This window comes from Salvelinus namaycush, chromosome 41 (genome assembly GCF_016432855.1).
Source record: "Salvelinus namaycush isolate Seneca chromosome 41, SaNama_1.0, whole genome shotgun sequence".
Lineage (NCBI taxonomy): Eukaryota > Metazoa > Chordata > Actinopteri > Salmoniformes > Salmonidae > Salvelinus > Salvelinus namaycush.
In genome coordinates, this window is record NC_052347.1 from 12,265,214 (window position 1) to 12,292,756 (window position 27,543).

Below are 27,543 nucleotides of genomic sequence, written 5' to 3' on the forward strand. Positions count from 1 at the left end.
TCGTCCTGGCGCTACAGGTTTATTGTCCTCAAAACCCATTCAGGAGAATGACAGATGAGAGCTTCACGCAGGCTCCCCACTCTTAACCTCTTGCAGGGTACACTGGCTCCTCCTACTGATGGGAGGCTGCGTGGCGGTGACTGGGGTAGTGGCGGCGCCAGCCCTGTGGTGTGTACCCCCGGACCCGTGTCCTCGGCTGCCTTCTGCCTCCTCTCCCCTGCAACCCAAACCTTCCCTGGAGCCCTCAGTAAGGGGGCTGTGGAGGTGGTCCTGTGAACAGCAGGCGCATTAGGTTCCCACTCAAATGGACTGGGGGTGGGGGGATGTTAGGGCAGAGACAGTTAGCATTGTCTGGTATGGGGGATATTTTCGTAAAGAGACATTTTCAGGGAGAAATGTATATTACTATGAAAATATGAATATTATGTAATACCTCAACCCATGAATGATAGTAGGATGTATTTCAATGGTGTAATTCCTAGTCTTTTCTATAGCATGGTGTGTCAATTTCAGGACCATGGACAGCTACCAAGCAGCTCTGCCTGCCTACACGAATCATCGAATCCATTTCAAACAAGCACTGTACGAGTCAGGGAGCCCCTTCTTCTCTCTCTGCTACTAATTCCTAAGGGGATAGAAGGAGATGAGTAGAGCTCTTGATGTTTTCACTTCCAGAGGTGAAGTTTGGTGTGGACCGTCTGAAAGCCACCAGCTGAGTAAATGACAGAATAGAAAGGCTAATTGTCATCTTAATATATCTGGACAGATCCTCTCATTGTTGAGGGGATAATTAAGCTCCTGTGGCTTGATTAGATTAAGCTATTTTGGGTCCCCAGTGCTTAGATTAAGTGCTCATTCCACAGATGTATTTGAGCAGGACGCATTAAAGAGATGAACATTGTGAAAATGGTGGTGTTTTTTTTACAAGGCTGGTTTTGACCCCATCATTTGCACAGAGCAGGATTAGGAGAGGTTAGGTCCGACTGGCTGGCTTGCTGTGTAAAGGTATTGAGCTCCCCTCAACTTGACACATTTGACATATGAGGTGCGGTGTGACCCTGTCGCCCTCCAGCACATTACTCCGGTTTTCCCCCAGCCATCCATCCTCTCTCTCAGAAAGGTGTTTGACTTTGGTGGCTAGACCAGGTTTGTGCTCCCATACGCTGCTGTAGCTGTTGTTGCTTTTCATGGGTTTACCAAAGTGTGACAACAGCTTTTGATTTATGGGTTATTATTGAAGCAGTGTAGCCTATCGCCAACTCATTATGAGTTTACATTCACATATAGCATAGCACACAGATTGAATACAACACCCCCCCCCCCCCCCCCCCCCCCCCATACCTAAAAGAAGGAAATAGAAGATTTGGAGCCCCAAAAATGCTAGCGATTTGTACAAGGGAGAAAAAAAACACCCCTGAAAATATGAAAGAGGATTGTTTTTGCCCTTTAGCAGCTAAGCCTATATGTCAGACTCCCAAAAAGAGACTCATTTAAATGTCAAGGTCAGCATTATAAATCACCAAAGCGAAAGGGCCACCTTGTGATTCTTACCAGTCTATTGGTGCTGCGTCGGCAGCAAACAAAGTACCCCGGCTGCTCGGGGGGAAATAGGGGCGTTTCCCGCCCAAATGAGATGCAGGCGTTGAATATGTGTGGAGCCCCTAATGGAGGGAGATGTTAGTGGCGTCAGACATTAAACCTGGCTGTTCGTGTTTTTAAAAGCACCACTAATCTGTCTCACTGTCAGCAGGGTTGCTGGTGTGTACCGTTCATTAGGACGCCTCCCAATCCCATCCACCTGCAGGGTTAACACTACATTACACTACATACAGCCAGCCGTAATGGCCATTGTCCTCCAGGCGAGATCCTATACCAGTCCATAGGAGTGCTTCTATACGAGGTATCATATAACTCCATTGCAGACTTACTGTAAAATCACTAGGTGTGATTCCACTGTGTCTAGTTTTGCTCCTGTGAGTCCATTGGAAGATCATTTGATAGTGTTATGAATGTGTTGTATGTCTGATCTCCTGCTTCTCCCTATATACCCCCCACCCCTCCTCCTTTTCATACACATTTACACCCCAGCCTCACTGCAAAAATGAATTCATCACAGACTGGAGGCCTGTGATGAATTCCCCAAAACATGTCACGGTAATGAATGAATCAGTCCAGGGGAGATGCGGATGAATAATAATAGAAGTGATGGGGTAGCAGTGTTGTGATGGACTGGAGGAGGAGAGGAGAGGGGGAGACTAGGGCAAGAGCAGAAGGAGCCTTTAACGCAGGACCAGGTTAATCATGAGAGAGAGAGAGAGAGAGAGAGAGCGAGAGAGATGTGTTTGTATGCAGCGCTGCAGTTCGTAATCAGACAGTGACTGGACTGATTGAAGGTTAAGGAGAGATCTGGGGATCTCCCAGCCCAGAAGCTTGTCCTCTAATCTGTAACCATAGAACTTATAATGCTGACCCTGGCACCTCCCCCAACACCCCCCACCCATCACCATTGGCTGTTAAGCGCTGCTGGAGGACAAGCGTGGGGAGGAGTCACAGATGGGGTGTGGGATGGGGTCAGCCGGATGTTTGGGACTCAGTGGTCCCGCCGTCCAGCCCATCTGCTCCGTGCTCCCCCAGGGCCTGCACATCCAGCCCATCTGCTCCGTGCTCCCCCAGGGCCTGCACATCCAGCATGGCAGCACAGCAACCTTCACCTCCCGCCTGTCTCTGTCTGGACTACAGCACCACACAACACTGCTCCTTACCTACCTACAACAACCTAGAACAACCTTCCCCCTCAGCTAGCATACTGTTGCCTCAACCAGGTGAAAGCCACGGTGTGGAACTGGTGGGATTGCATCCATTACCAGGCTGTGTTTCAAGGCTAGCCCTGGGTGGCGAGGGAGGCGGTGGCAGGCGGCATCAGGAAGGATGCGTACAGCAAATGTGGATCCTTGCTGAGTACGGCACAAAGCAGTGGGTTGGGGAAGGGGAGAGTGCTCGATGAGGCACACCCAGAAAAGATTACATCTAATGTTTCCTTGTCTTTCCCTAATGTATTCTGTCATAGGAGAAACCACTGCCACATGTCTTTATGTAATGTGTTCAATGCCAGTAAGGTAAGCAATGCCAACATTCCATCTCTCTAAAGTCCTCCTTCCTATGTGTTTCTCCACAGTAACAGGTTTCCCTTACCCGGCCACAGGGGCTACGGTGGCCTATAGGGGTGCCCACTTGCGAGGCCGGGGGCGGGCTGTGTACAACACCTTCCGCACAGCACCTCCACCACCACCTATTCCAGCCTATGGAGCGTGAGTATCTGTGGACCTGTAGTACACTATACTGACAACATCAACAATCAACCATTATAACAGTTTTACTCTTAAATGTTTGGTTGCTGGATTTGCAAACAATTGTGTAATTTCATTTGTGTGCAATTGTGCATGAGTGCAGCATGTGTATGTCTGTCTGTCTATCTGTTTGTGTGTGTGTGTGTGTGTGTGTGTGTGTGTGTGTGTGTGTGTGTGTGTGTGTGTGTGTGTGTGTGTGTGTGTGTGTGTGTGTGTGTGTGTGTGTGTGTGTGTGTGTGTGTGTGTGTGTGTGTGTGTGTATGTGTGTACATGTATATCTGTGTTCCAAAGGATGAATATCAAGGCCATAGGGAGCTATAGAAAGCAGAGATAGCATGTTACTGGGCAGGTCTCACTGGACTGTGATGATCTCCTGGTTGATGTGAAGCATTCAGCCTCACACTCCTCTCTTATATCTGCACACTGCCTGCCTGGCTGGCTGCCTGCCTGGGTGTCTAGGTGTCTGGGTGGCAATGGGAGTGTAGGGGAGAGGAGAGGTCTAGCTAACCGTAGGCCTAGCCTGGCTGCCTGGCTATCTGTGATTAGATCAGGGCCTGTCTGTGGCGATGAGTGGAGAGTAGAAGGGAAGAGAGGAGAGGGGAAGGCTCCAGTGATGAAGATGGGTCCTAGAACTCTGGGTCCCCTACACCTCCCACCCACTCTGGGGTTCTACGTTCCCCTCCCCTCCTCTCCTCTCCACTCCTCTCCCCAACTCCTTGCTTCTCCTTTCTTCTCCCCACCTCCTCTCCTCTCCCCACCTCCTCTCCTCTCCCCACCTCCTCTCCTCTCCCCACCTCCTCTCTTCTCCCCACCTCCTCTCCTCTCCCCACCTCCTCTCCCCACCTCCTCTCCTCTCTCCACCTCCTCTCCTCTCCCCACCTCCTCTCCTCTCCCCACCTCCTCTCCTCTCCCCACCTCCTCTCCTGACTTCCGAGTGATTTATATGTTAGCATCATGTGACCGAGCTCCTTCCCTGCTGAGCTCCCTCTTTTCATCCCTCCTTTACCTCCTCCCCTCCACCGTAGCCTCCTGACAACACTGCAGGGACTGGAAATATATATTTTTTTACCAGAGCAGAACATTTCATGGGAATTGTGAAATGGCTGCATTTCCCCCCTTAATATGTCATTCATTATTTGTGGTGCGCAGCAGCCGGTAAGAGCTGACCCTGTAGACGTGCAGAGCCACTTCCATCACTCTTGTTTTCCGCCATGCAGATGTCTGCTTGACTTGCTCTCATTGGAAATAGGCTAGGTTCTAAACATCAGTGTGCTGATCCAATCTGTCTGCATATAAAACCGCCCAGAACCCAGATGAACTAAGGCGTCTCCGCCATTGCTCTCTCATTTCACAGAGTGGTGTACCAGGATGGCTTCTACGGAGCAGAAATCTATGTAAGTACCGTTGTCTCTTTCTCTCTCTGCGTGCTCAGATGAAACAGAAGTAAAGCAGACAAAAGCAGCCAGCCCTGGAGACTAAAACACCATCTCTCCAGCCCCCAGCGTTCCCCCTGCCTCTCTGCCAAGCCCGCGTCGATTAGGCATCTCTCTGCCGTGCCAAGAAACCCGACAACAAAATTTAAAACCCCCTCAGCTCCTCCCTCCTCTCCCTCTCTCTCCTATGATGTCAGACTTTGGCAAACAGACAGACCCCAGCTCAGTGTCCCGTGTCAAGTCGGTCGTCTCTCCCCTTAAAATGGCTTTTGGAGGTGGCTTGTTTCCGCCCTATATCTGTGTGTGTGTGTGTGTGTGTGTGTGTGTGTGTGTGTGTGTGTGTGTGTGTGTGTGTGTGTGTGTGTGTGTGTGTGTGTGTGTGTGTGTGTGTGTGTGTGTGTGTGTGTGTGTGTGTGTGTGTGTGTGTGTGTTTGTGAGCATGCATGCCTGCCTGTCTCTGTGTGTCTGGGTGGGGACAACCCTCTCTCTCTGTCTGGCCCAGGGGGCCTGCGTGAAGCCTTAGTGGGACAGCATGGGGCCTTAGTGGGCCTGTGTGGGGCCTTAGTGGGCCTGTGTGGGCCTGTGTGCCTCCAAACCATCACGGTGTGAGAGATAAGAGGAGCGGAGAAAGATAAAGGGATTAAGCTTCCCTCTGGGGCTGTACATGCAGGCAGCGGCCACAGCACACACAGCATCAGGCCGGCCCCAGTGCACGCTGCCCTTCACAGAGAAAAGCGGGACGCTGTGGAGATAATGCTGAAATGACCAGGCTGCCCCAGTTTGACAGCAGTCCAAGCGTTTGGGGGGGGATGTTATTTGTCGTTTCAATCTGTAGTTTTTTTTGTTCCTCTCTGTCCTCTGCAATATGGAGATGACAGCAGGCGCAGACAACAGTGCTACTGATTACCTCGTACTTTAACCCTGTCTGCATACGAGCAAAGGGCTGGTGTCTGGGAACAAAAGTGCTGGACTCCACAATGATATATGACTCAAACACAGCCCCATGTCGTAGCACTGTTTGTGAGTGGCTGTTAGCGACACCAGCGGAGTGAACAGTGTAGAGGAAAAGTGGCTTAATGCGGTCCTGTCGGCCCTGGGTGTTTGGCCTCCCTCCCTCCCTCCTCTCCTCACCTCCAGCTAAGCCCTGGGTCTCAGTGCCCTCTGACCAGTCCTGGGGTATCTCGCCCCATCGCTCAAGCCGTCAGCCTTTCCCCCTGTGCTTTACTGCCATTAGTTTTGGCAGTGGCCACTGCACGGACACTGAACGGCTTCAGACTGCCGGAGTGCGCCCAGAGGTCTCCTGTGACAACAACAGCAAGTCCCACAAGCCTCTCTGTCCTCCACTATCATTCAGAAGACAGTAGCCATGTCTGTCACTGTCATGACCTAGTCAAATTCTATTCATTTCAACAGTCCTGAAGCACTTGCCATTAAAAAGAGCATCCAGGATGATACCACAACAAGAGACCCTGCTTCGCAGGGAGTATATTAGGAATGGATGTATTCATATTCATACACACAGTCAGGCACACACGTGACGTGCACACACATGCACACACACTGGGGCGAGACACAATAACAAATGTGTTGCACTGTTGTGGGCAGGATTTGACATGTGTGCAAGTGATTTATTGTGGCTGTGTGTTGTTGGGTTTTGTTGCTGTAATCAGCAGCACTGTCCCAGGGCATGGCCATCCCACAGGAACTCCTCTGCCTGGTCTTAGCCATGACTTCCTGTCTCCATGGGCAGGGAGGATGACTCAAATACAGCTCCTGGCCCATCTGCCCTCTGACCTGATTCCCCAAAGAGCCCTGGCCACAGTCTTTAGACGTTCCATCTCCACTGTAGTGTAGCTCGCCTTTGGACTAATAGAAAACATGTATTATTAACAGCCACCTATTAGTGCTGAGCGATTAACTGAAATCTTGGTTATTTTTTCCCCTTTTTATTTCTGTGAGCTCAATGCACACTTTGCGCAGTTTCTCTATAGATTAATCAGATCAAGCCCGAACTGTGCGGTGTAGGAGGGAGTTGTAGTTTCCAACAGGCCAATATTCTACATAGTTTAGCGCAGAAAACGTGGGTAATTAACTACCTACTTGTCCGGTCTGTGTGGGTGCACTGAGCGGGACTAGAAGAGACAGAAGATGTGCGATCGAGAAGGAGAGAGCAGTTGCTTCGGGAGGTATCTCTACCTGAAAATACATGATCTAAGTGATTGATATTTGGTATTCAGCAGTCGTAAAAGTATGCCTTGTTTACTTTGAAGAACTATTAAAATAGTGATTTTGTCAGACAGCAGCTCAATAGAGATGATGACTTGGAATGAAATAGAAAAGTTATCAAATAAAACAAATGTAATATACACAACAACTAAAATATATTATTAAAGTAAAGTCATGTGAATAAAACATGAATAAGTGGTAAGCAGTTACTACCATCATGGGGACTTTTATTCATTGTTTTATTCTGTGTTGTTACACCATTCAACCCACACAATAAATAGTGCATTTAATGTAAAAAAAAAAAAATCATAATCGAAAACCGTGATTATTTTTTAATATTCAAACCGAAACCGAACCGACCTCAAAAAGCACTCTCAGCACTACTACCTATATACCCACCGTAGGATATAGGATGGAGATGGGCCAATGCTCCATTGGTGCTAATAGAAAAACAGTAGGTGAACAGCTTAATTTTTCAGCTGGAGTAATGACTGCTCTCCCCAATGAAGTTTTAATTCCTTCTCCCACTCTGGCAAATTAATACACAGGTCCTGACTTCCCAAATACTAAGCCCCTGTTACAGTGCCTTCAGAAAGTATTCATACCCCTTGACTTATTCCATATTTTGTTGTGTTACAGCCTGAATTCAAAATGGATTAAATATATATATTTTTCCCCATAATGACAAAGTGAAAACATGTTTTTAGAAATGTTTGCTAATTTATTGAAAATTAAATATAGAAATATCTATTTACATAAGTATTCACACACATGTTCGAATCACCTTTGGTCTTTTGGGGTGAGTCTCTAAGAGCTTTGCACATCTGGATTGTACAATATTTGCACATAATTACTTTTAACATGATTCAAGATCTGTCAAGTTGGTTGTTGACCATTGATAGACAGCCATTTTCAAGTCTTGCCATAGATTTTCAATCTGATTTAAGTCTAAACTGTATCTGGGAACATTCTCAGGAACATTCAATGTCATCTTGGTAAGCAACTTTTAGGTTATTGTCCTGCTGAAAGGTGAATTTGTCTGCCAGTGTCTGTTGGAAATCAGACTGAACCAGGTTTTCCTTGAGAATTTTGCCTGTACTTAGCTCAATTACGTTTATTTTTAACTTAACAACAAGCATGCCCATATCATGATGCAGCCACCACCATGCTTGAAAATATGAGGAGAGGTACTCAGTGTTGTGTTGGATTTGCCCCAAACTTAACGCTTTGAATTCAGGACATAAAGTTAATTTCTTTACTTTAACATTTTTTTTACTTTAGTGCCTTATTGCAAACAGGATACATATTTTGGAATATTTTTATTCTGTACAGGCTTCCTTCTTTTCACTCTGTCAATTAGGTTAGTATTATGGATTAACTACAATGTTGTTGATCTATCTGCAATTTTCTCCTGTCACAGCCAATAAACTCAAAACTGTTGGCATCGTGGTGAAATCCCTGAGAGGCTACCTTCCTCTCCGGTAACTGAGTTCTGAAGGATGCCTGTATCTTTGTAGTGAATGGTGTGTTGTTACACCATCCATAGTGTAATTAATAACTTCACCATGCTCAAAGGGTGATTCAATGCCTGCTTTTTTATTTTTACCAATCTACCAATAGGTGCCCTTCTTTGCAAGGCATTGGAAAACCTCCCTGGTCTTTGTGGTTGAATCTGTGCTTGATATTCACTACTTGACTGAGGGAATTTACAGATGATTATATGTGTGGGGTACAGAGATGAGGTAGTCAAACACTATTATTGCACACAGTGAGTCCCTGCAACTTATGTGACTTTTTAAGCACATTTTTCCTCCTGAACTTATTTAGGCTAGCCATAACAATGAGGTTGAATTCTTATTGACTCAAGGCAGTTCAGCCTTTTATTTTTTATTAAATTGTAAACATTTCTAACTTCCACTTTGACATCATGGGGTATTGTTTGTAGGCCAGTGACACAACATCTCAATTCAATCAGTTTTAAATTCAGGCTGTAAAGTCAAGGGGTGTGAATAGTTTCTGAAGGTGCTGTACGTCTTGGTTTGCTCCTGTGCAACACAGTACGTGTAAAGAAAAAGGGGTCTCTTCAATAATGCAGCAGGACATTGCTGCTTCCCCATTCTGAATGTGGGATGAATTTGGGGAGCGTTAACACACCACTGTTCTGTTCTTTCTCATGTGGACCATGTTGTGCACCTACTGTCACGCACTGTGTCACAGAGGGAACGCATGGCTCTCCTCCCCAGTCTCACAGGGGATCATTCATTCTCCGCTGCCTCAGCTACCAAATATTAAACAGCTCCCTCTGGCTGTGTTCTGGGCGTCTTGCACCTTGCGTTGCCTCAGTGCATACTCTTCCATTTAAAGAAATTAGACTTTTTGAATGATTTCATATGAATACTTGAAATATGAAAACTAGAATATGCAGTTTTGAAATGTTCCCAACAATGGACAATATTTCAAACCCGATGTTGGATCTTTTAGTAAATGCTTGCTATTATTTGTTTGAGAATACTGGTAATATACATACTGTTGTGGGTGGTTGTGTGACTGTCTGAGTTTCCAACAGGGGGGCTACGCTGCGTACAGATACGCCCAGCCCACCACCGCTGCTGCCTACAGTGACAGGTGAGTGCATTCCACCTGCTGCATAAAATAAAACAACTAATATTACTTGAAAAAATAAAAGACCATTGATATTGTGATGGATTAAATTAGAAGTTGTGACAAGGTCTGACAAGTGACTTCAACCTTTCCCCACTCTCCAAAGTATCTCCCACATAGAAGGGTGAAGATTAACTCTCTCTGGAGTTGTGACCCTCCCTCAGATTGAACTGTCCATTAGGAGATCCACTATGGCCTCAGGCTAAAGCACACAAAAAAGTAACCTTGTTCGACAAGATGATCTATCCCATGCCTCTCTGCCTTTGACGGGCGAGAGGGCATATCAACTGTATTTATGAATGGCCTGCGGTCTGCGGGAGGAAGGGAGAGAGGGATGGATGGGCAGGGACTCTATCACTTCTGACTGATGTCATTTGGGTTCAGGTGTGCTCCGTTTGAGGAGGCGTGGCTGATTCATTCGGGCCTTCATAGTCAGGCTGGATATGGGCTGGTTTGGGAATCTAATCTGGGAGGGATTGAGCATGTCACTTGTGATAACATACACCCTGCCTGAGAGCCTGAAGATCATATCGATAATGTAAGATTTATCTGGCCTCGCCGCACTGCGAATTATGAGAAGCCGTGCTCGGAGGGAGCAGAAATTGGACAACGGCTTTTTCCTCTGGAAGTGATTTAATTCCTGTTTCTCTTGCCTATATTTTCCTCCTGAGATTTAATGTAATTCGCCCGAGTTGTTTGTTTTGCTTTGTTTTGCTTCCCTTGTCTGTTTGTTTCTTTTTGAATAAGCGGTCATGCCCATTGGATCAATAGGGGTTTGTCTCAGCAATACCTTATCAGACTTACCAGCGGAGCAATCAGCCAATCATGAAAGGAGGTCACAGGGATCATAAGAGGCTTGTAAAATCCCCATAAAATATGAAACATTCATTTTTCAAAATGCTTGTGCCCACAGGCCTGCTTTGTATTACCGAGGCCCTGTCAGGGGCCAATCAGCGTAGTGAAGCCACGTGACGTACGTTCTGAGGGGCCGTTTGACCTCGAGGTGGTTAGCAATGCCACTGGTGAGAGCCCATTTTGTAGATAGATTAGCCTTAGTGGGCCTCTGGGGTTTGGTGCTCACAGTAGATAAGAGTATCACAGAGACCACCCCTGACCATGTCATGGTACAGCCCATCCTCTCCCCCTGGAGCCTTCTCAACCAGCTCCTTCCCCCTCCATGTCCTGCTCACTGACCTTGGGTGTTGGACTCCAATGGGACACACCATATTTAGATCTTATATAACTCAATGACATTTCTCCCTCTCTCCTCTTGGTTTTTATTCCTGGTTGATTTGGTGCCCTCAGTGCTTGGCTGGGAGGGCCTTATCTGCTCCGTGCAGACCCTCATTTGCAAGCGAGCATTGAAGAAAAAAAAGTAAATAAAGGAATATGTGAAGTCGAGTAAATAAATAAATAAGGCACACATCTAGTCCTGTCTCAGAAGGAAATTGGAAGGATTAGTTCCAAACCAGCAACAATGAAAAGACAGTGGTGTGAGCCCACTGTTCAGCTTGGGTAAACAACAGCAGGGTGAGAGAGCGTACACAGACTGGGCCCAAGCCCTCCAGAACCTCTATCTTTCTCTTTCTCTCTCTCCGTTTCTCTTTCTCTCATCCCTCAGTGCCCATCACTGCCAACTAATCGAGGTGACAGTGAAAAGGACAATGTGTATTCACAGAGAATGACCCAACCACCTTTGAACTCCTTTTCTACTCAGCCTTGTATCATTTTCTAAACCAGGGGGTAGAGAGAGGGAAATCATTGTTTTAGAGACTTGAAAGTGTTGACTTTAGGGCCAAGTATCAAACAAGCATTGAAAATATAATCTCCTGGCCTTTTCCATTGCAGCTATGGCAGAGTCTATGCAACAGCAGACCCCTACCACCACACAATCGGCCCTGCCGCTACATACAGTGTGGGGACCATGGTAAGTCCACTCTCGCTTTCCTCTGCACCCTGTTGTTGGCTAGCCACACTAACACAGAGCAGAGGCCACCAGCCGCAGTACTCTGTCGCTCCAGGAGCACTCGGAGATAAAGACTATTGAACTAAGCCAAGTCAGTGGGCTTTATTTCCTCTTTGTCATGCTGTTTGGCACAACCTAGTGGAGTGCAGCAGAATTCCCTAGCATGTGGTCGTTGTGAATTCAGTGAAATGGATTTGTTTCATGTTATGTCACACAAGCTCACCTCATACATACAATATTAATTTGATTCAGGCTTTCTACTGCTAAAATGGGAATGATCACTACAACTAATTCAATCCAAACACATGGGCATCTTCAACACTAGTATAATCATTTTATTCCTGCCACTATTCAACTCCAAATGAGTTGTTCCATTCTTCCTTTCAGCCAAACCCTAAACTTGAAGGGGTGAAGTTGAATGGTTAATGTCTGTTTTTAGCTAGCTTTTGCAGCTAACATCAAAGATGAAAATACTATCAGTAAAATAGCATCCTATAATGGGGGGATAGTTTCTCAATGTTTTGTTTTCCAATGAGGGCATGGGACTGGGCTCATAGACTCATCTGAAAGATGAACGACCATCAAACGCATGCAGCAGTGTGCCGTGGGACGTGGAAGAGAAAGAGAGGGAGGGAGTTCTCTCACTCACCCCTCCAGTCCACAAGGTTGATGGGACGAGCGCTCTCTGCCAGACAAATGACTTAAATGTACCATTCCGGCATGCATGCGATTTTTCAACAACATAAAAAACAGCGTACAGTTCCCCGGTGCAGCTGCTAGCTAAAAGCTTTCATTAATTAAGACATTTATTTTTTTCCTCTTCATTTACTTAATTAAAAACTGTGCTTCTTTTCCTCCAAATTTCCTTCCCTTCTCTGCTACTCTTAGTCACCCTTTCTTAGCCAGGCTGAATTTGGCCCTTCATGTCTGAGTTTGGGTTGTGTGTGGGGCAAGTTGAGGGAATCACTGTGGTGGAGTGGAAGTTGAGGGGATCACTGTGGCGGGGTGGAAGTTGAGGGGATCACTGTGGTGGGGTGGAAGCTGGTGAGGTGCGAGACCCTGGTAGTGAATAAACCATCTTGACACAATAGGAGTTCAGATCTTACAGTGCAGAGACACACCATGCAATAGATTCAGAAAAAAATTGGTTTGGTTACTAATTCTTTAGTCCGCTTTGATTAATGGTTCCAAAGGAGAGAGCAGCGATTTTTGCATTTAGAAACCTTTCAATAATTAGTTCCTCCGAGGTTGCTTAAAATTCTCTTTGCTGATTTCCAGCGTGCAAAAAAATTGCAAATGCTTTTTTATACTGATGAAAATGTTATACAAGCAAGAGGGTTCCTTTAAATTAAGGGATATTAGCCTTTGAAGGTTTGGGGCTTGCTCAGAGTACATGGGATATTGTGTGTGTGTGTGTGTGTGTGTGTGTGTGTGTGTGTGTGTGTGTGTGTGTGTGTGTGTGTGTGTGTGTGTGTGTGTGTGTGTGTGTGTGTGTGTGTGTGTGTGTGTGTGTGTGTGTGTGTGTGTGTGTGTGTGTGTGTGTGTGTGTGCCCTGGTTAACCAGAGCGTGGCAGTAAACCTAGGGAGCAATATTCTCTGGTGCAATACATATCCAGAAAGGTGTGCACCATGGTTGGACTTGAAAGAGAATTATGATTAAACTCCTTTGAACTTAATTCGCTTTGGTTGGATCTATGACATTGTTGTAGCCTGGAAAGCCATTCCGTGAGGAATGTTTTCCTACAGTCAAAAGCATGAAACAAGCACAGTATTTTCCAATTTGTTGCTTAATGTAATTAATGCATGGAAACTGCATTTGAGGGCGGGGCCCACTTCTCCATGTGGCAAGCCAAAAGAAGAATATTGATGTCTAGGAAAGGGTTTTTCTCTCTGGTACAAATATCAAAATTATTTCAGACTAAGTTCATACTTTATCACTACCAGGTTCTTTATCCTGCAGCTCCAGCTCCAACACCTGGACCGCCCCTCCTCAGAACACACACATACCCAACTTATGCATACTCTAATGAACAAGAACTATTATTACTTTGATTAAACCAGCTCAATTAAATGCTATTTAATCCCATGTCCTTCAGACACAGACGTTTTAACAAAACCAATAAAGGAAGGAAATTTGTGGAAAAAACAGAACTCAACAACCAAGCTGTCACCACCTTAATACTGATTGGTCCTTTTTCATCTTTGATGTTGCAGGCTAGCCTATACAGAGGAGGGTACAGTCGCTTCACTCCCTACTAACAGAAAGAAAAAGAGAGAAAGACAGAGACATTACCCCCCAACAAACAAAAATCAGACAAATTAACAAACAAGCAAACACCTCATCCTTCGTGGAGCGCTAAATCAAACTAAAAGCTTCCAGGTCCCAATGCTGACCCCTCCCCCTGACACCCGCCCTCCCGCTACAGACCATTTCTACAACCTTGTTGATGTCATCATTGGTCTGCTCCTATGATTTGTTTTGTATTCATTTTGTGCTTTGGATTGATTTCGGAGAAGTTATGTTCTGCACATGTGACTGCTGTAGATGGGTGCTGTGTCACCATAACCAATGTGAGCCTACTGTAGCACGCATGATGCATGATCAGAGGGGTGTGTTTCTGCAGTGACCGTCAGATGGATGACAATCTAGTGGGGCATTAGATACACTGTTATTTAGCCTATTCTTGAATTGGAATTCAATGAAATTCAAACAGGAAATTAAATATTGTATTCCAATTAGCATTAGAAATACATAATTATAATAATAACAAAGACGATGCACATGCCCTGCTAATTCTTATTTCACAAGACGCCACTGTCAACTGTATGATTGCTCTGTAATGTTGGAGTGTCCTAATGCACTTGAATTGGAGTCCTAACAGTGATGTGGTGTGACAGCATGCAGAGTGAGGGCCATTGCACCACAGTGAGGGGTCAGAGTTCACCTAGGGTTGAGACTGGGCTAGCTCTCGATAATGTGATGGCACTCTAGGCTAAATGACTTAGGATTGTGAAGGATTCAATGTCTTTGTTTATTTCAGGCACATTTTTTCCACACTGATTTGTATGTTCACGTAATATTAACTGAAGTGTACAGTGCATTCAGAAAATATTCAGACCCCTTGACTTTTTCCACATTTTGTTACGTTACTGCCTTATTCTAAAATTAATTAGATAGTTTCCCCCCCTCATCAGTCAACACACAGTACCCCATAATGACAAAGCAAAAACATATTTAATTTTTTTTTTTTAAGTTATTTAAAAAAAATAATAATAATAAATAATAAAAATCTATATAAAATATAACAGAAATATCACATTTACATAACTATTCAGACCCTTTACAAAGTACTTTGTTGAAGCACCTTTGGTAGCAAAGCTTGGCACACCTGTATTTGGGGAGTTTCTCCCATTCCTCTCTGCAGATCCTCTCAAGCTCTGTCAGGTTAGATGTGGAGCGTTGCTGCACAGCTATTTTCAGATCTCTCCAGAGATGTTCGATCGGGTTCAAGTCCGGTCTCTGGCTGGGCCACTCAAGGAGATTCAGAGATTTGTCCCGAAGCCACTTCTGGGTTGTCTTGGCTGTGTGCTTAGGGTTGTTGTCCTGTTGGAAGGTGAACCTTCGCCCCAGTCTGAGGTCCTGAGCGCTCTGGAGCAGGTTTTCATCAAGGATCTCTCTGTACTTTGCTCCGTTCATATTTGCCTCGATCCTGACTAGTCTCCCAGTCCCTGCCGCTGAAAAACATCCCCACAGCATGATGCTCACACCACCATGCTTCACCATAGGGATGGTGCCAGGTTTCCTCCAGACGTGACGCTTGGCATTCAGGCCAAAAAGTTCAATCTTGGTTTCATCAGACCAGAGAATCTTGTTTCTCATGGTCTGAGAGTCTTCAGGTGCCTTTTGGCAAACTCCAAGCGAGCTGTCATGTGCCTTTTACTGAGGAGTGGCCTGGTCACTACCATAAAGGCCTGGTCACTACCACAAAGGCCTGATTGGTGGAGTGCTGCAGAGATGGTTGTCGTTCTGTGAGGTTCTCCCATCTCCACAGAGGAACTCTAGAGCTCTGTCAGAGTGACCATCGGGTTCTTGGTCACCTCCCTGACCAAGGCCCTTCTCCCCCGATTGCTCATTTTGGCCGGGTGGCCAGCTCTAGGAAGATTCTTGGTGGCTCCAAACTTCTTTAATTTAAGAATGGTGGAGGCCACTGTGTTCTTGGGGACCTTCAATGCTGCAGAAATGTTTTGGTACCCTTCCCCAGATCTGTACCTCGACACAATCCTGGCTCTACAGACAATTCCTTCGATCTCATGGCTTGGTTTTTGCTATGACATGCTGTGGGATCTTATATAGACAGAATCATGTCCAATTAATTGAATTTACCACAGGTGGACTCCAATCAAGTTGTAGAAACATCTCAAGGATGTTGTTCAATGGAACAGGATGCACCTGAGCTCAATTTTGAGTCTCATAGCAAAGGGTCCGAATACTTGTAAATATGGTATTTCTGTTTTTTATTTTTAATACATTTGCAAACCTTTCTAAAAACCTCTTTTCGCTTTGTCATTATGGGGTATTGTGTGTAGATTGATGAATAAAAAATTATATTTAATCATTTTTAGAATAAAGCTGTAACATAACAAAATGTGGAAAAAGTCAAGTTGTCTGAATACTTCCCGAAGGCACTATATGTGACGTTTAGAGGTGGGTAATCATTATTTTTAGTAGGCTACGCTATCGACTCATCTATGAAGTACTGTAGTGCAATTCCTGATAACTATTCACTTTTCAGTATTGCACAAAACATTCTGTACCTCAGGATAAACCACTACAAGTGATTTGATCTGACAACTAATTGTATCAGTAGAATGCTTGTCTTGTTTATTGAAGATTTTCTTGACATAATCAGTGCTTGACTTGGGCAGGAGCTTACCAGAGCTGAGCACCGGCACCTCAGATGTTCTACTGCTTGAGCTCCTGCACCTAAATATAAACCGTACCAGCACCCAAAATGACTAGCATAAGTCAAGCATACCCACCAAACATTACCAGTGGGTTCCCCCACTTTACAATGACAGAGCATTGTCTTATTGGTTGATTTTGCCTAAATCTCTCTGGAATAGCTGATTTACTAGAGCAGGTACAGTGAGAGATTATAGACTTTCAATTATGAGGAGAGAAATGGACTGTGAACATGATTGCTTCATATTCCACTTTCAGGAGAAAATACCTTGTTCCATACAGCTCTAGGAAGAGTCTTGGTGGTTCCAAACTTCTTCCATTTATGTATTATAACACCTGCGTGTTGTCATACCATATTAATGTACTCGAGTACACGTCTTCAACTCAGTAGTTACCCCATATGAACTCTTGAGAAAATGGGAACATTTCAAATAAACTATTTTGTAAGTAGATCAAGCCAAGAGACATGATATATATAGATCCGAATACAACTATGGAAATCTATAATTACTCAACTATTCGTATAATGATATAATTTACGTATGTATCCTCTCAAGTGTTATCTGTTTGTTAGACTTTATTTGTGTATTTCGATCATTTTGAAGATGTGACATGTTTATAAAGACATCATGTACGAGCAGTTATGTTTAGTCAACATGTTGAACATGACATAGATTAATGTTGTATACCAAAATAACATATCATCACTTGATCAAAGAAAAGCATAAAACGTTGTTCTTCCTTTTATATACCAGTATTTAGGGTTCTACCATGGGGGCTTGTATATGATTCAAAAAAGCTTCAGACATTGTTATTAATGTATTTGTAGGTGTTTCTGATTAAATTACTCTTATTGCGCCAGTATAAAACTGAGTGCTGCTCTGAGCGCCAGTGGAACTAACACAGAGAATCCCCCAAGAACAACGGCTCACTGAAGCCAAGTTCCACTGTTTCTTCAACTCAATTAGCGTCTACGTTTTAAGCTGAATTTACAACAGTGGAAGTCTGCTGTTTGAACACATAGGCTTGAGACAGCTCCACACAAAATATATATATTATAAAAGAGACACATACACTGAACGGCAAGTAAAATACTCCCCTCTGCCTTGGTCAAAGAGAACCTCATAGCTTTGAATTCTCCCTCTCACTGCCTCCCAATTCCTAATGATGCCCGTCATTACAGCTGTTGTTTCAAAATCCTGTTTTGCAGACGGCTACTTCTACACTGAGCTTAATGGAGAGAGAAACTTAGTAATTACTATATAGTACCAGTTGATCTGCTTGAAAGGAAATAGACTATTTGAAACCCCCTGTTCAGTTTGGGTGCAGATAAGTCATAAATGAGTTGAGTAGGAAAGCCACAGTGTCAGAGACTGAGAGCAGACATCTTAATGAATGCTGCTCTTCTGAAGCTATCGTTTAGCAAATACACTGGAGGCCATAGTGTGACGAATAGTAGTTCATGTTTTTCACTGGCTGTGTGTTTTTGAGGTTTGCCAACTTCTTTCCTCTAGTCTCGACATCCTGAAATCTCTCTCCATGACAACTCTTTGCCTCAATAAATCACTTTATAAGTCCTAACTCATTGATAACCTAACCTTGATACAGTAAAACAGAATCTTCCACTTTAAGCACCCACTCATTTCCTGTCTGCACGTGAACCAGCCTGATAAGATGCTAGCTGCTATGAGAGGAACATCAATGCCCAGGAGGGGTGTTAGCCGCCATGCCTCACCACCACAAATTAGAGCAGGCTAATCAGCCACTATCAATCACTGTATCGCTAGCTTCACTTACAGGCCATTCCTACACTACATCTTCACTATAGCAATGTGCAGATCTCAGTCTACCAGCAGCTACATTTCACAGTTAAAAAAGAAAGTCGGCCTAGAACACACCTTTTCATTTACATCCTCTACTTTCAGGGTTACTTGGGGTCAGTTTTATTCTTACATGAGGACATTGCAGTGATGTAATGGGTTTGAGTGGTGTCAGTTAAAGTTGTAATGTGTCCGTACAACTCTTCCTCCCTTTATAATCAATGTATTCATTGTTACACTGTTAAAATGTCAAATTATCAAGGCTTCATATAACATGTAAATAGCTCATATATATTGTGTCTTATTATATTTTGCTAAATATTAAAAATGTGTATCTATAGTGTAGAGACTGAAAGGTTTTCCAGTTTTATAATATCCTCTATCCCATATACATTTGTTTTTCATAGCTAGCTACATTATTAAAAACACTCAATGAAGGTGTTAAACCACAAGCCCAGTCATATACAGTTTGCTCACATTTAAACATGTTTATTTGTGTAAATTGAACGCACAGTTAATTCATTATGATGTATTTACTATTATAGTCAGTAAGCCTTGATAAGCTGACTGTTTGATTTCTTTCTCCGTCCAAAAGATTTGTAGAACAAAAGGGAAACAAGCTAAAAGGTTTCACTTCCTGTAAATATATACATGTATATACACATATATTACCAATTCTCTGATTATCTGGTTTCTATGTATTCATATATATAGTGGTTTTATCTGTGTATTTTCAATTCAGCTGAACTTGTTCTATGAATTGTACAATATGTAATTTCTAAAAAAGTATATATTGTCTGAAAGGTGTAAGTAATTGGCTTTTGATTTATTGGTACAGTATATTACATTTCCTTTGTCTTCTTTCATCAATGACTTAGTTGTTAGTATATGTGACATATCTAAGCAACCTCTGATTGTTTTGAGTGTCAGAATAAAGCGGTTCTGAGAGCATTTTGTTTGTCATTGGAGCTCTATGTTTAATCTGTTGCCAGCTTGTTGATTGTAATCCTGATCAGGCACAGTAAAATGAAATCTTCTACAATTCCTGTTCCCGCTTAATGAAACCCAATATTTCTACAGATTTAAACCAGCATTGTATAGATAATTAGATGTTCAATTTAGGTACAGTGCAATGCATTGAACTTCCTAGGTGACAGTGGCCACTTGCTACAGCACCGACCCAACCCTCCCCTGAATTCACTTGTCCATGAGTGATTAATATATTTGTCACTGCAGCTCCTCCAATGCTGGTCTACCTGTCAGTGAGGAGCACTATATGTAGCGCAGGTGCTATTGTGTTCCCACTCTGCTCTGCTATATAGTGATACAGTGATGGGGGATATTTTAGTATAGAGTCCCCAGTGAGACCTCCGTAGGACTGAAGATGAGGCAGACTGCTCCATGGATGGTGAGACAGAGGGAGATGGAGGTAGAGACAGAGGGAGATGGAGGTAGAGACAGAGGGAGATGGAGGGAGCGACAGAGGGAGATGGAGGTAGAGACAGAGGGAGATGGAGGGAGATGGAGGGAGATTTAGGGAGCGACAGAGGGAGATGGATGAAGATACAGAGGGAGATGGATGAAGAGACAGAGGGAGAGACAGTGACAGAGGTGGAGACAGAGGGGGAGGGAGAGACAGGGAGATGGAGGGAGAGACAAAGAGTCATTCTGGGCTGAGATTAGCATGCCACACGTTCAATTGTTACTTCTCCAGAGGAGATGTGAAAAAGCACTACAAAGCCATGTCAAAATGAAAGCCTCGCCTCGTTTTCTTCTACCGCTCGGCGCCCTGCTGAATTAGGGAGAGACTGTCATGACAAGGGTCCCAGGACACCTGTATCTCTCCTCCCTCTCTCTCCTCCCTCTCTCCCTCTCTCTCCTCCCTCTCCTCCCTCTCTCCACTACTGCAAAAGGCCTCAGTATGACTCTCTTCACTGTAAACTGTAAACTCCAGTAGAGTGATAATGGCCCTCTGTTCTGTGGAGAAAAGTAGCATTTGCTTTGGCCTACGCTCTTTAAAGCACACTTTTGTGCTGTATGACTTTCAGACTGGCATGAAAAAAGAATGCTCTCTTTTTTCCCCTCAAAAGCTTCCCTTTCAGTAGATTTTTTAAGCATGCTTCTCAATCGGGTGGTTTGACATCAATCCGTCAGCCCGTCTTAACCTGACATTGTGCACCTTTCCCCCTCCCTGGGGTGCAGTGCTTTAACAAAGATGGAGGGGAACTTTTGTGAGAGTAGTGTACTTTTTATTCTATACATTTTCTCAATGTTTATATTCAAAGAATTTTGACTTTCTGGTTTCTGGTATGGAATCATCATATTGAATAGGTTTTTTGGAATAGGAAACACAGCAAACTTAACACGACAAACTTTATGATTATAGGTAGTGAAATGCACAAGTAGGTTGTCTGTCTATATGTGTCAATCAGAGATGCAATGTTCTGCGTACTTACCCATGTCTCTCTGCTCTTCTTCCTATTCACCTCCAGTAAATAACAAAGGCAACGCTGTGCTCAGTATTGATGGACATCACAGATGAAAACAACGAGAAGAGGAGAACTAGCTTTAAGAAAACAACAGGAGAAGAAGAGAAGGAGTCCCTCTACTGAGGCTGGTGAGGAGAGACGGGAGGCGTGCATGTGGAGTGGTGGTGTCAATACCAGCCACAAGCGCTACAGACGGAGTGAGCCAGTTTCCACCAGGGACTTCCTTTGCCGGATAGAAGAGAAAGACAACGAGAGAAAAAAAGAGAGAAAGCATCCTGTTATTATAACACATTTTATTTTTCTATACTTTTGTGATTTACAGCTTGTGATTTACAAGTAAAAAGTGTGTATAAAACAGTATATATGTACAAATATGTTTTTATGTTTTTGGTAAGGAAGACGAACAGTTGGCCCTCGATGCTGATTCTGTGGTGGAGAGGGAGAGTCCTGCTCTTCTCTCTCTGGCACACCACTCCTGTCACTGACAGACAAGAGGAGGTGATGTATATATATATGCATACAGTAATGTTACAGTGGCAGGCTAGGAGGGTTCAGCATCCGGGCAAAAACATTGTATTACAGGTCCACTTTCTGTGGGTCGGAGTCAATGGTTAACTTCCAGCTGGAGGTCTCTATGGTTACACTTCCTGTGTGCGGTCTTTTCGTGGTCTCACTGGTCCGCTTCCTTCCTTGCGCTGGTGCCACTGTTCCACTGTTCTACTTCCTGTTGCAGTGTCACTGGCCAGCTTCCTATGGGTAGTCACTGCTGTTCTCTACTTCCCTGTGGATACTGTCGTCATGACTCCACTTCCTCCTGGCAGCACCACTGGTCCACTCTCCATGGGCAGTACTGTCACTGGTCTACTTGTCTGTGGGTAAGCCAGTAGAGAAATGAGATAAGTTCCTCCCCCAGCTCCCTTTCCTCTCCAAGCCCCAGCAGAGTCTCAGATTCATGACGAGAGAAAGAGAGAGAGTTTGATGCGTTAGTCCCTGACTTTCCTCACCTGCCAGGGTCAAAGCCCAAGCCTTTGTGTCTCTATCTGCACCAGTGGACAAAGTATCTCAAACAGACAGACCAACAAGCCAGGGTGCATTTAACTAACGATGCACGTTTCCAGAGAAGAGAAATACTTATCAATGTCCATGTAACAATTGAATTATAATCGAATAATCTAATTGTAATACATCAGCAGGTGCATAACCAAAACACAAGCCTAAGGCATATGGACTATGTCGCTTGATAAACATTATAGAACTAGTGCCCATCCAATGGTAATAAAGGAATGAGGGCTGAAACATGTCAATTACAATGTTGTTTTGTCAATGTATTCTGAGAATATTTATTTGTGTGATTTGCAGCACTGAAAACTTTTAAAGAAGAAAAAAACGTTTTAATTTGTTGAAGCAACCTTACTTTATATCAGGAGAGTCACTGTAAACATGTGTTTAAACAAGAATGTTGGTTCAGTTCTTGAATGTATTTTAATGTCTAGGGTGTCCAACAAGTATGTATTCTTTTTCTGTATATAAATATATATATATATATATATATACATATCTATTATATGGGCTGTGGTGGTGTCAGGGAGTAGAGGGGGTAGATAAGGGGCACCCTCCTACAAGCTATACCCCTGATATACTGTAACATGTGATCATGTGTTATATGACTGAAAGCGTGATGGTGATTGTGTGAACTGATCTTCCCCTCCCCCTGCACTTAAAGAGATTGGACAGGATCTTAAGCACTTACAAATTCGTAACATGCTGTATGAATTGGAATTCATAACATATCATGCACATTCTTTTTGCAAGACAAAATGGATGACGTTGTACACAATTGTGCACAGTTTTCGGGGACTGAAAAACTACTGGCTGAAATTATATGAAACCTTCATAATGCATCTTTAAACAAACACACATATGAACACACACTCAAATACAGAGAATCACAGACACACGTTTTGGCCTAGAAATATGCTACAGAACTGCTTAACAACTTGCTGATTGCCAACAGATAGCTAGTGCTCCAGATAGTCATACACAACTACTCTGGCCCTGCAGGGCCCCAACTACTTTCTCTCAGCTATATTACAGACACCCTTATGGAAATAACATGTATATTCGTCATCACATTAAGTAACAGGTCCTGTTGAGGAAGGCATTGATCATAAGCTGTTTTAGTGTATAGATGTAGATTTGATTGTGAGAGTTACATAGTGTATGTGGAACTAACTCCCAGTCAGTTTCAGGTGAAATGTGAGTGTGAAGAAACAGCAGGTGGGATGTCAGGCAGGCAGGCAGTAGGCCACCCTCCTGATCTCTGTGTAGACTGCAAGTACCAGTCCTTATCTTCCTGAGCCCTGAGCACAATGGCTTGAGCTGTGACATGAGCAGGATATCCCTCTGAGAGAGAGTTACTACTGTACCACCCCCTCCCGTTCTACTGTGTGAGTCTACCGCCCCTTTTGTATTCCTGACCCTACTGTACATAATATCCCCCCTCGCGATACCCCTTCCCCTCTGACTCCCAAAATCTTGTATTTTGTTCTATAATGACACATTTATTTATAAGGATTTTTTAAATATATCTCTTTCTCCTTTTTGTAAATGTTCCAGTTAAATAAAGTTAAAAAATGTTAAAAAATGCAATGGATATATTGAAAGGTAAAAGTCTCTAAAAGTCCCCTCTCCTCTGGCTCTGTATTCTAAACTTTGTGTTTCTTTTTTTCTCTTTCTGTATGCTTCTCTTATGTGCTTCAGATTAAGAGTTCTATTTATTATGGCATTAACGTTATTATAATTATGACTAATTATTAATATTATCATCATCATCCTCATCATCATTATTATCATTAATAAACGTGTCTACTTCAACCAAAAGGTAGTGTATTTTTGGCCTAAGTGTTACAATGTAGAGGAAGATGAGTTACTGTAGGAGTGTGTGTAGTGTGTGTAGACTCTCTAAGGACAGAACATCCCTTGATGGGACATCACAATGACACCGAGAGCTGGGGGAGATGTGCCAGGTGGAAGGGGGAGAGCTGGGGGAGATGTGCCAGGTGGAAGGGGGAGAGCTGGGGGAGATGTGCCATGTGGAAGGGGGAGAGCTGGGGGAGATGTGCCAGGTGGAAGGGGGGCGGGGCACAACTCCTAAGCCCATTTGTTTTACCCCGGGGGGGGGGGGGGTCTCCCCAGTGGATGGACCTGGCTCCCGAGTGGGTGGGCCTATCCCATGGCAGCTCCCCTGCCCAGTCATGTGAAATCCATAGATTAGGGCCTAATGAATTTATTTCAATTGACTGATTTCCTTATATGAACTTTAACTCAGTAAAATCGTTGAAATTATTGCATGTTGCCTTCATATTTTTGTTCAGTATAGTTATACACGTGCCACATTCAACCAGTTAGCAAGTCGAACATTTCTGAGTTTTCCTAGTTTTGACTAGCACGTGAAAGCTGCATATATGCTTACAATTATTATGGTAAGGGATCTACAAGTAACTGCCAAAATAAAAAAAATGCACTTGAGTTCATGAAGGATGCAACGAATATTGAAAGCAGCTGCTTCTCCACAGGTGTGGTTCCTCAGTTAATTAAGCAATTAAAACATCCTATTATGCTTATGGTCATGTATAACAATGCCCAGTTGCCCATTATTTTGGCTACCATGGCTAGAAAAAGTGTATGTGCGTGTGCGTGCGTGCGTGCGTGCGTGCGTGCGTGCGTGTGTGTGTGTGTGTGTGTCTGTGTGTCTGTGTGTATCTGTGCCTCAGTCACCAGATCTCAACCCAGTTGAACACTTATAGGAGATTCTGGAGTGGTGCCTGAGACAGTGTTTTCCACCACCATCAACAAATCACCAAATTATTGAATTTCTCGTTGAAGAATGGTGTCACATCCCTCCAATAACACTTGTAGAATCTATGCCAAGGTGCATTGAAGCTGTTCTGGCTCGTGGGGCCCAACACCCTATTAAGACACTTTATGTTGGTGTTTCCTTTATTTTGGCAGTTATGAATAAGTGATTTAGAAGAACAGGAAGGGGAGTTTGGATGACATCATCAAATTGGATTTATATTGTATTAATTTAGCAGTATCTTTAGATTTAATTGGTTTGTAAAATGGGGATCAGAAAGGATCAGAGCCTTGTTATGTGATGGTAAATGTGATGTAATGGTTTGTCCATCCGCTTTACAGATTGTAATATCAAGGTTCCCCCACTTGGTGGCACTATAGCCTCGTACAGGTTACATTACCTTAACCTACGAGCCACTATGTGTTAGTATTACTTAGCTGTATAACGTCATTACATGTTTTATCACTTGTTTCCAATTAGGCCATACGTCCTTTAATACAATAGGCTCCCCCATCACCAGTTGTGTGATCTCACCATGCACACCTTTTATCTGAAATATTGTCTTTGGGCTTTGTTCAAACATCCCGTGGTTGATTAAGGTCAAGCGAGAAGATAAAAAATTATAAAAGCCTCTGTTGGACTAAAATATAATCTATCACCTCGACCACAGGAAATGACCATAATCACACAATTATGAAGCAATGAGGCACTTTGGCTTTATGGGGTGGGTGCTTTGCTAAAATGGCCCACGTAAAAGCCCATCTGTACAAATGGGCCCTCGGATTTGAGCCAAACCGGGGGCTAAAAGACCCGATACATCAAGCCATGGCATATATAACAAAGAGCAGCAGCCTCCAGTGCCTGATAGAAGGGCAAGGCTGCCTGAGGTGCTGCGTGCTGGAGGAATGGAACACAGTAGGATTAGATATGGAGATCTGCTGTAAAGATTCCAATACCTCAGGACTTTCCAACCTGTCCCTTCTTATTTAGGACCCTTTTGAACAACTAACTTGTTAATTAACCTGTAGGTAACAAGTAGGTAACTATGCCTATATTTACTGTAATATTAACAAAAGCATTAACAAACTCTTTATTAAAGAAGTACAATTTAAAAAATATAATAAGCCATAAAAAAACATCTACAAATACTTAAAATTGTACCACTTTAATAAAGGGTTATAATCAACTTTTATATAATAAAAAATATATATATTATCTAATGAACAACAAATCTTTAACTTTAATAGAGTTTAAATGAAAGCGGTTAGATTTCTCTGGTAATCATGCTTTCAGTATGCTATTGCATTTTGTAGTACTGAATGACCACATGCTACTTTTGATTGGACCGTGACACTCAACGTGAAATATCAGTTTTGTATCTATTCAAAGCCCTGTATTGTAAACCATAGACCAGATCACATTTTAGTAATGCCTGCGTAACACTCCATTAAATATGAATGGACCACTGTGTTTAGGCTTTCACCATCGCTCCAATCCCATGGAGCGATGGTGAATATATGTATTGATCTGCCTTAAACCCAGTTGATGTGAACATGGCGTGAACAGAGACAACGATGAAACACTATTAATATATTCATTGATCATTCACATATCAGTGTGCAGTGTGTGCCTGATGTCAGCAGGATTTCATAGACCAAGCCTTGCTACAACCTTTTCGTTGCTTTAACTGACATGTGAATACTAGCCTGCCTTGCACAGCTATACTTGTAGTCAGTGTTTTTGTGGACAGATGAGTTGCGTTGCTCTATACTGTACCTGTGGTCCTGTATCCCTGTGTCCAGGGCTCAGAGAGAGAGAGGAGGGCGGGACCATCAGGCTGGGTGTCTGGAGCAGTAGATACTTCATCCATCAGATCACCACTCAGCCATATGGTCTAGACACTGCTGCTGCTACTGGTGCTGGTGCTGGTGCTGCTACTGGTGCTGGTGCTACAGTATGGATGTAGCTTCACATCGCTACCTGGCTGGAAGTCCTTTTGAGATTAGCACAGGATGTAATGATGCATAACACACAACTTTCTACACCTACCACATAGGGACGAGTGGTGAAAAACAAGGATATTCAAACTAAATGTAAGGTGTGAATGGTCTAGCTATTTGATCAATGCGGTTATCTATTATCAATGCTGTTATGTAGTCAATGTTATGCTGTTATGTAATCAATGCTGTTATGTGTCATCTCACATCACCTCACCCAACCCATGTTGTATGTTTGGCTCTGTGCACTATGCTTTGAGACTACTTGTCCAGGAGAGGGCATCCTATCCCTCTCTAAACTCACCTCATCAGCAGTTGTTGCTCTAGGTCACGTGTATTCATCTCTTACCTTACGAGGTCTGGAGCCTGCTGGTTTTCTGTTCTACCTGAAAAATAATTGCACCCACCTGGTGTCCCTGGTATAAATCAGTCCCTGATTAGAGGGGAACAATGAAAAAACACAATGGCACTGGCTTTGAGGTCCAGAGTTGAGTTTGATGGCTCTTGGTGAAAGATTAGCACACAATCAGGAAAGAAGAGGTATCGGGAGAATAGTTTTTGTAACTTACACAGAAGAGCATGCATTTGCAGCCATGGTGATGTCAGCAGATTTGCCAAGTCCCAATACTCAGCACTTTACCCACTCTTATCTCACTGGTCTGTCCATGCTGCTCTGTAGCAAGAAATCCCTCTGCTTCTCTCTGACTATAATTTCATCCTTTGCGGTTTTAATCTACTGAGGCTGTGATCCAATCATGCATGCACAATGAAACACCAAGCCAAAC

The 27,543-nt window shown here is 43.6% G+C and overlaps 1 protein-coding gene across 1 annotated transcript in view; it reads left to right on the plus strand.

Moving 5' to 3' along the window:
* Nucleotides 1-23,779, plus strand: part of LOC120034411 (RNA binding protein fox-1 homolog 3-like) — a 46,611-nt gene extending 22,832 nt beyond the window's left edge. The window contains exons 6-10 of the mRNA XM_038980952.1: nucleotides 3,176-3,308; nucleotides 4,702-4,741; nucleotides 9,573-9,631; nucleotides 11,516-11,594; nucleotides 20,909-23,779. Coding sequence (XP_038836880.1) covers nucleotides 3,176-3,308; nucleotides 4,702-4,741; nucleotides 9,573-9,631; nucleotides 11,516-11,594; nucleotides 20,909-20,911 — 314 coding nt within the window. The 3' untranslated portion in view covers nucleotides 20,912-23,779. The remainder of the gene's footprint in view (nucleotides 1-3,175; nucleotides 3,309-4,701; nucleotides 4,742-9,572; nucleotides 9,632-11,515; nucleotides 11,595-20,908) is intronic.
* The last annotated feature ends 3,764 nt before the right edge of the window (nucleotides 23,780-27,543 follow it).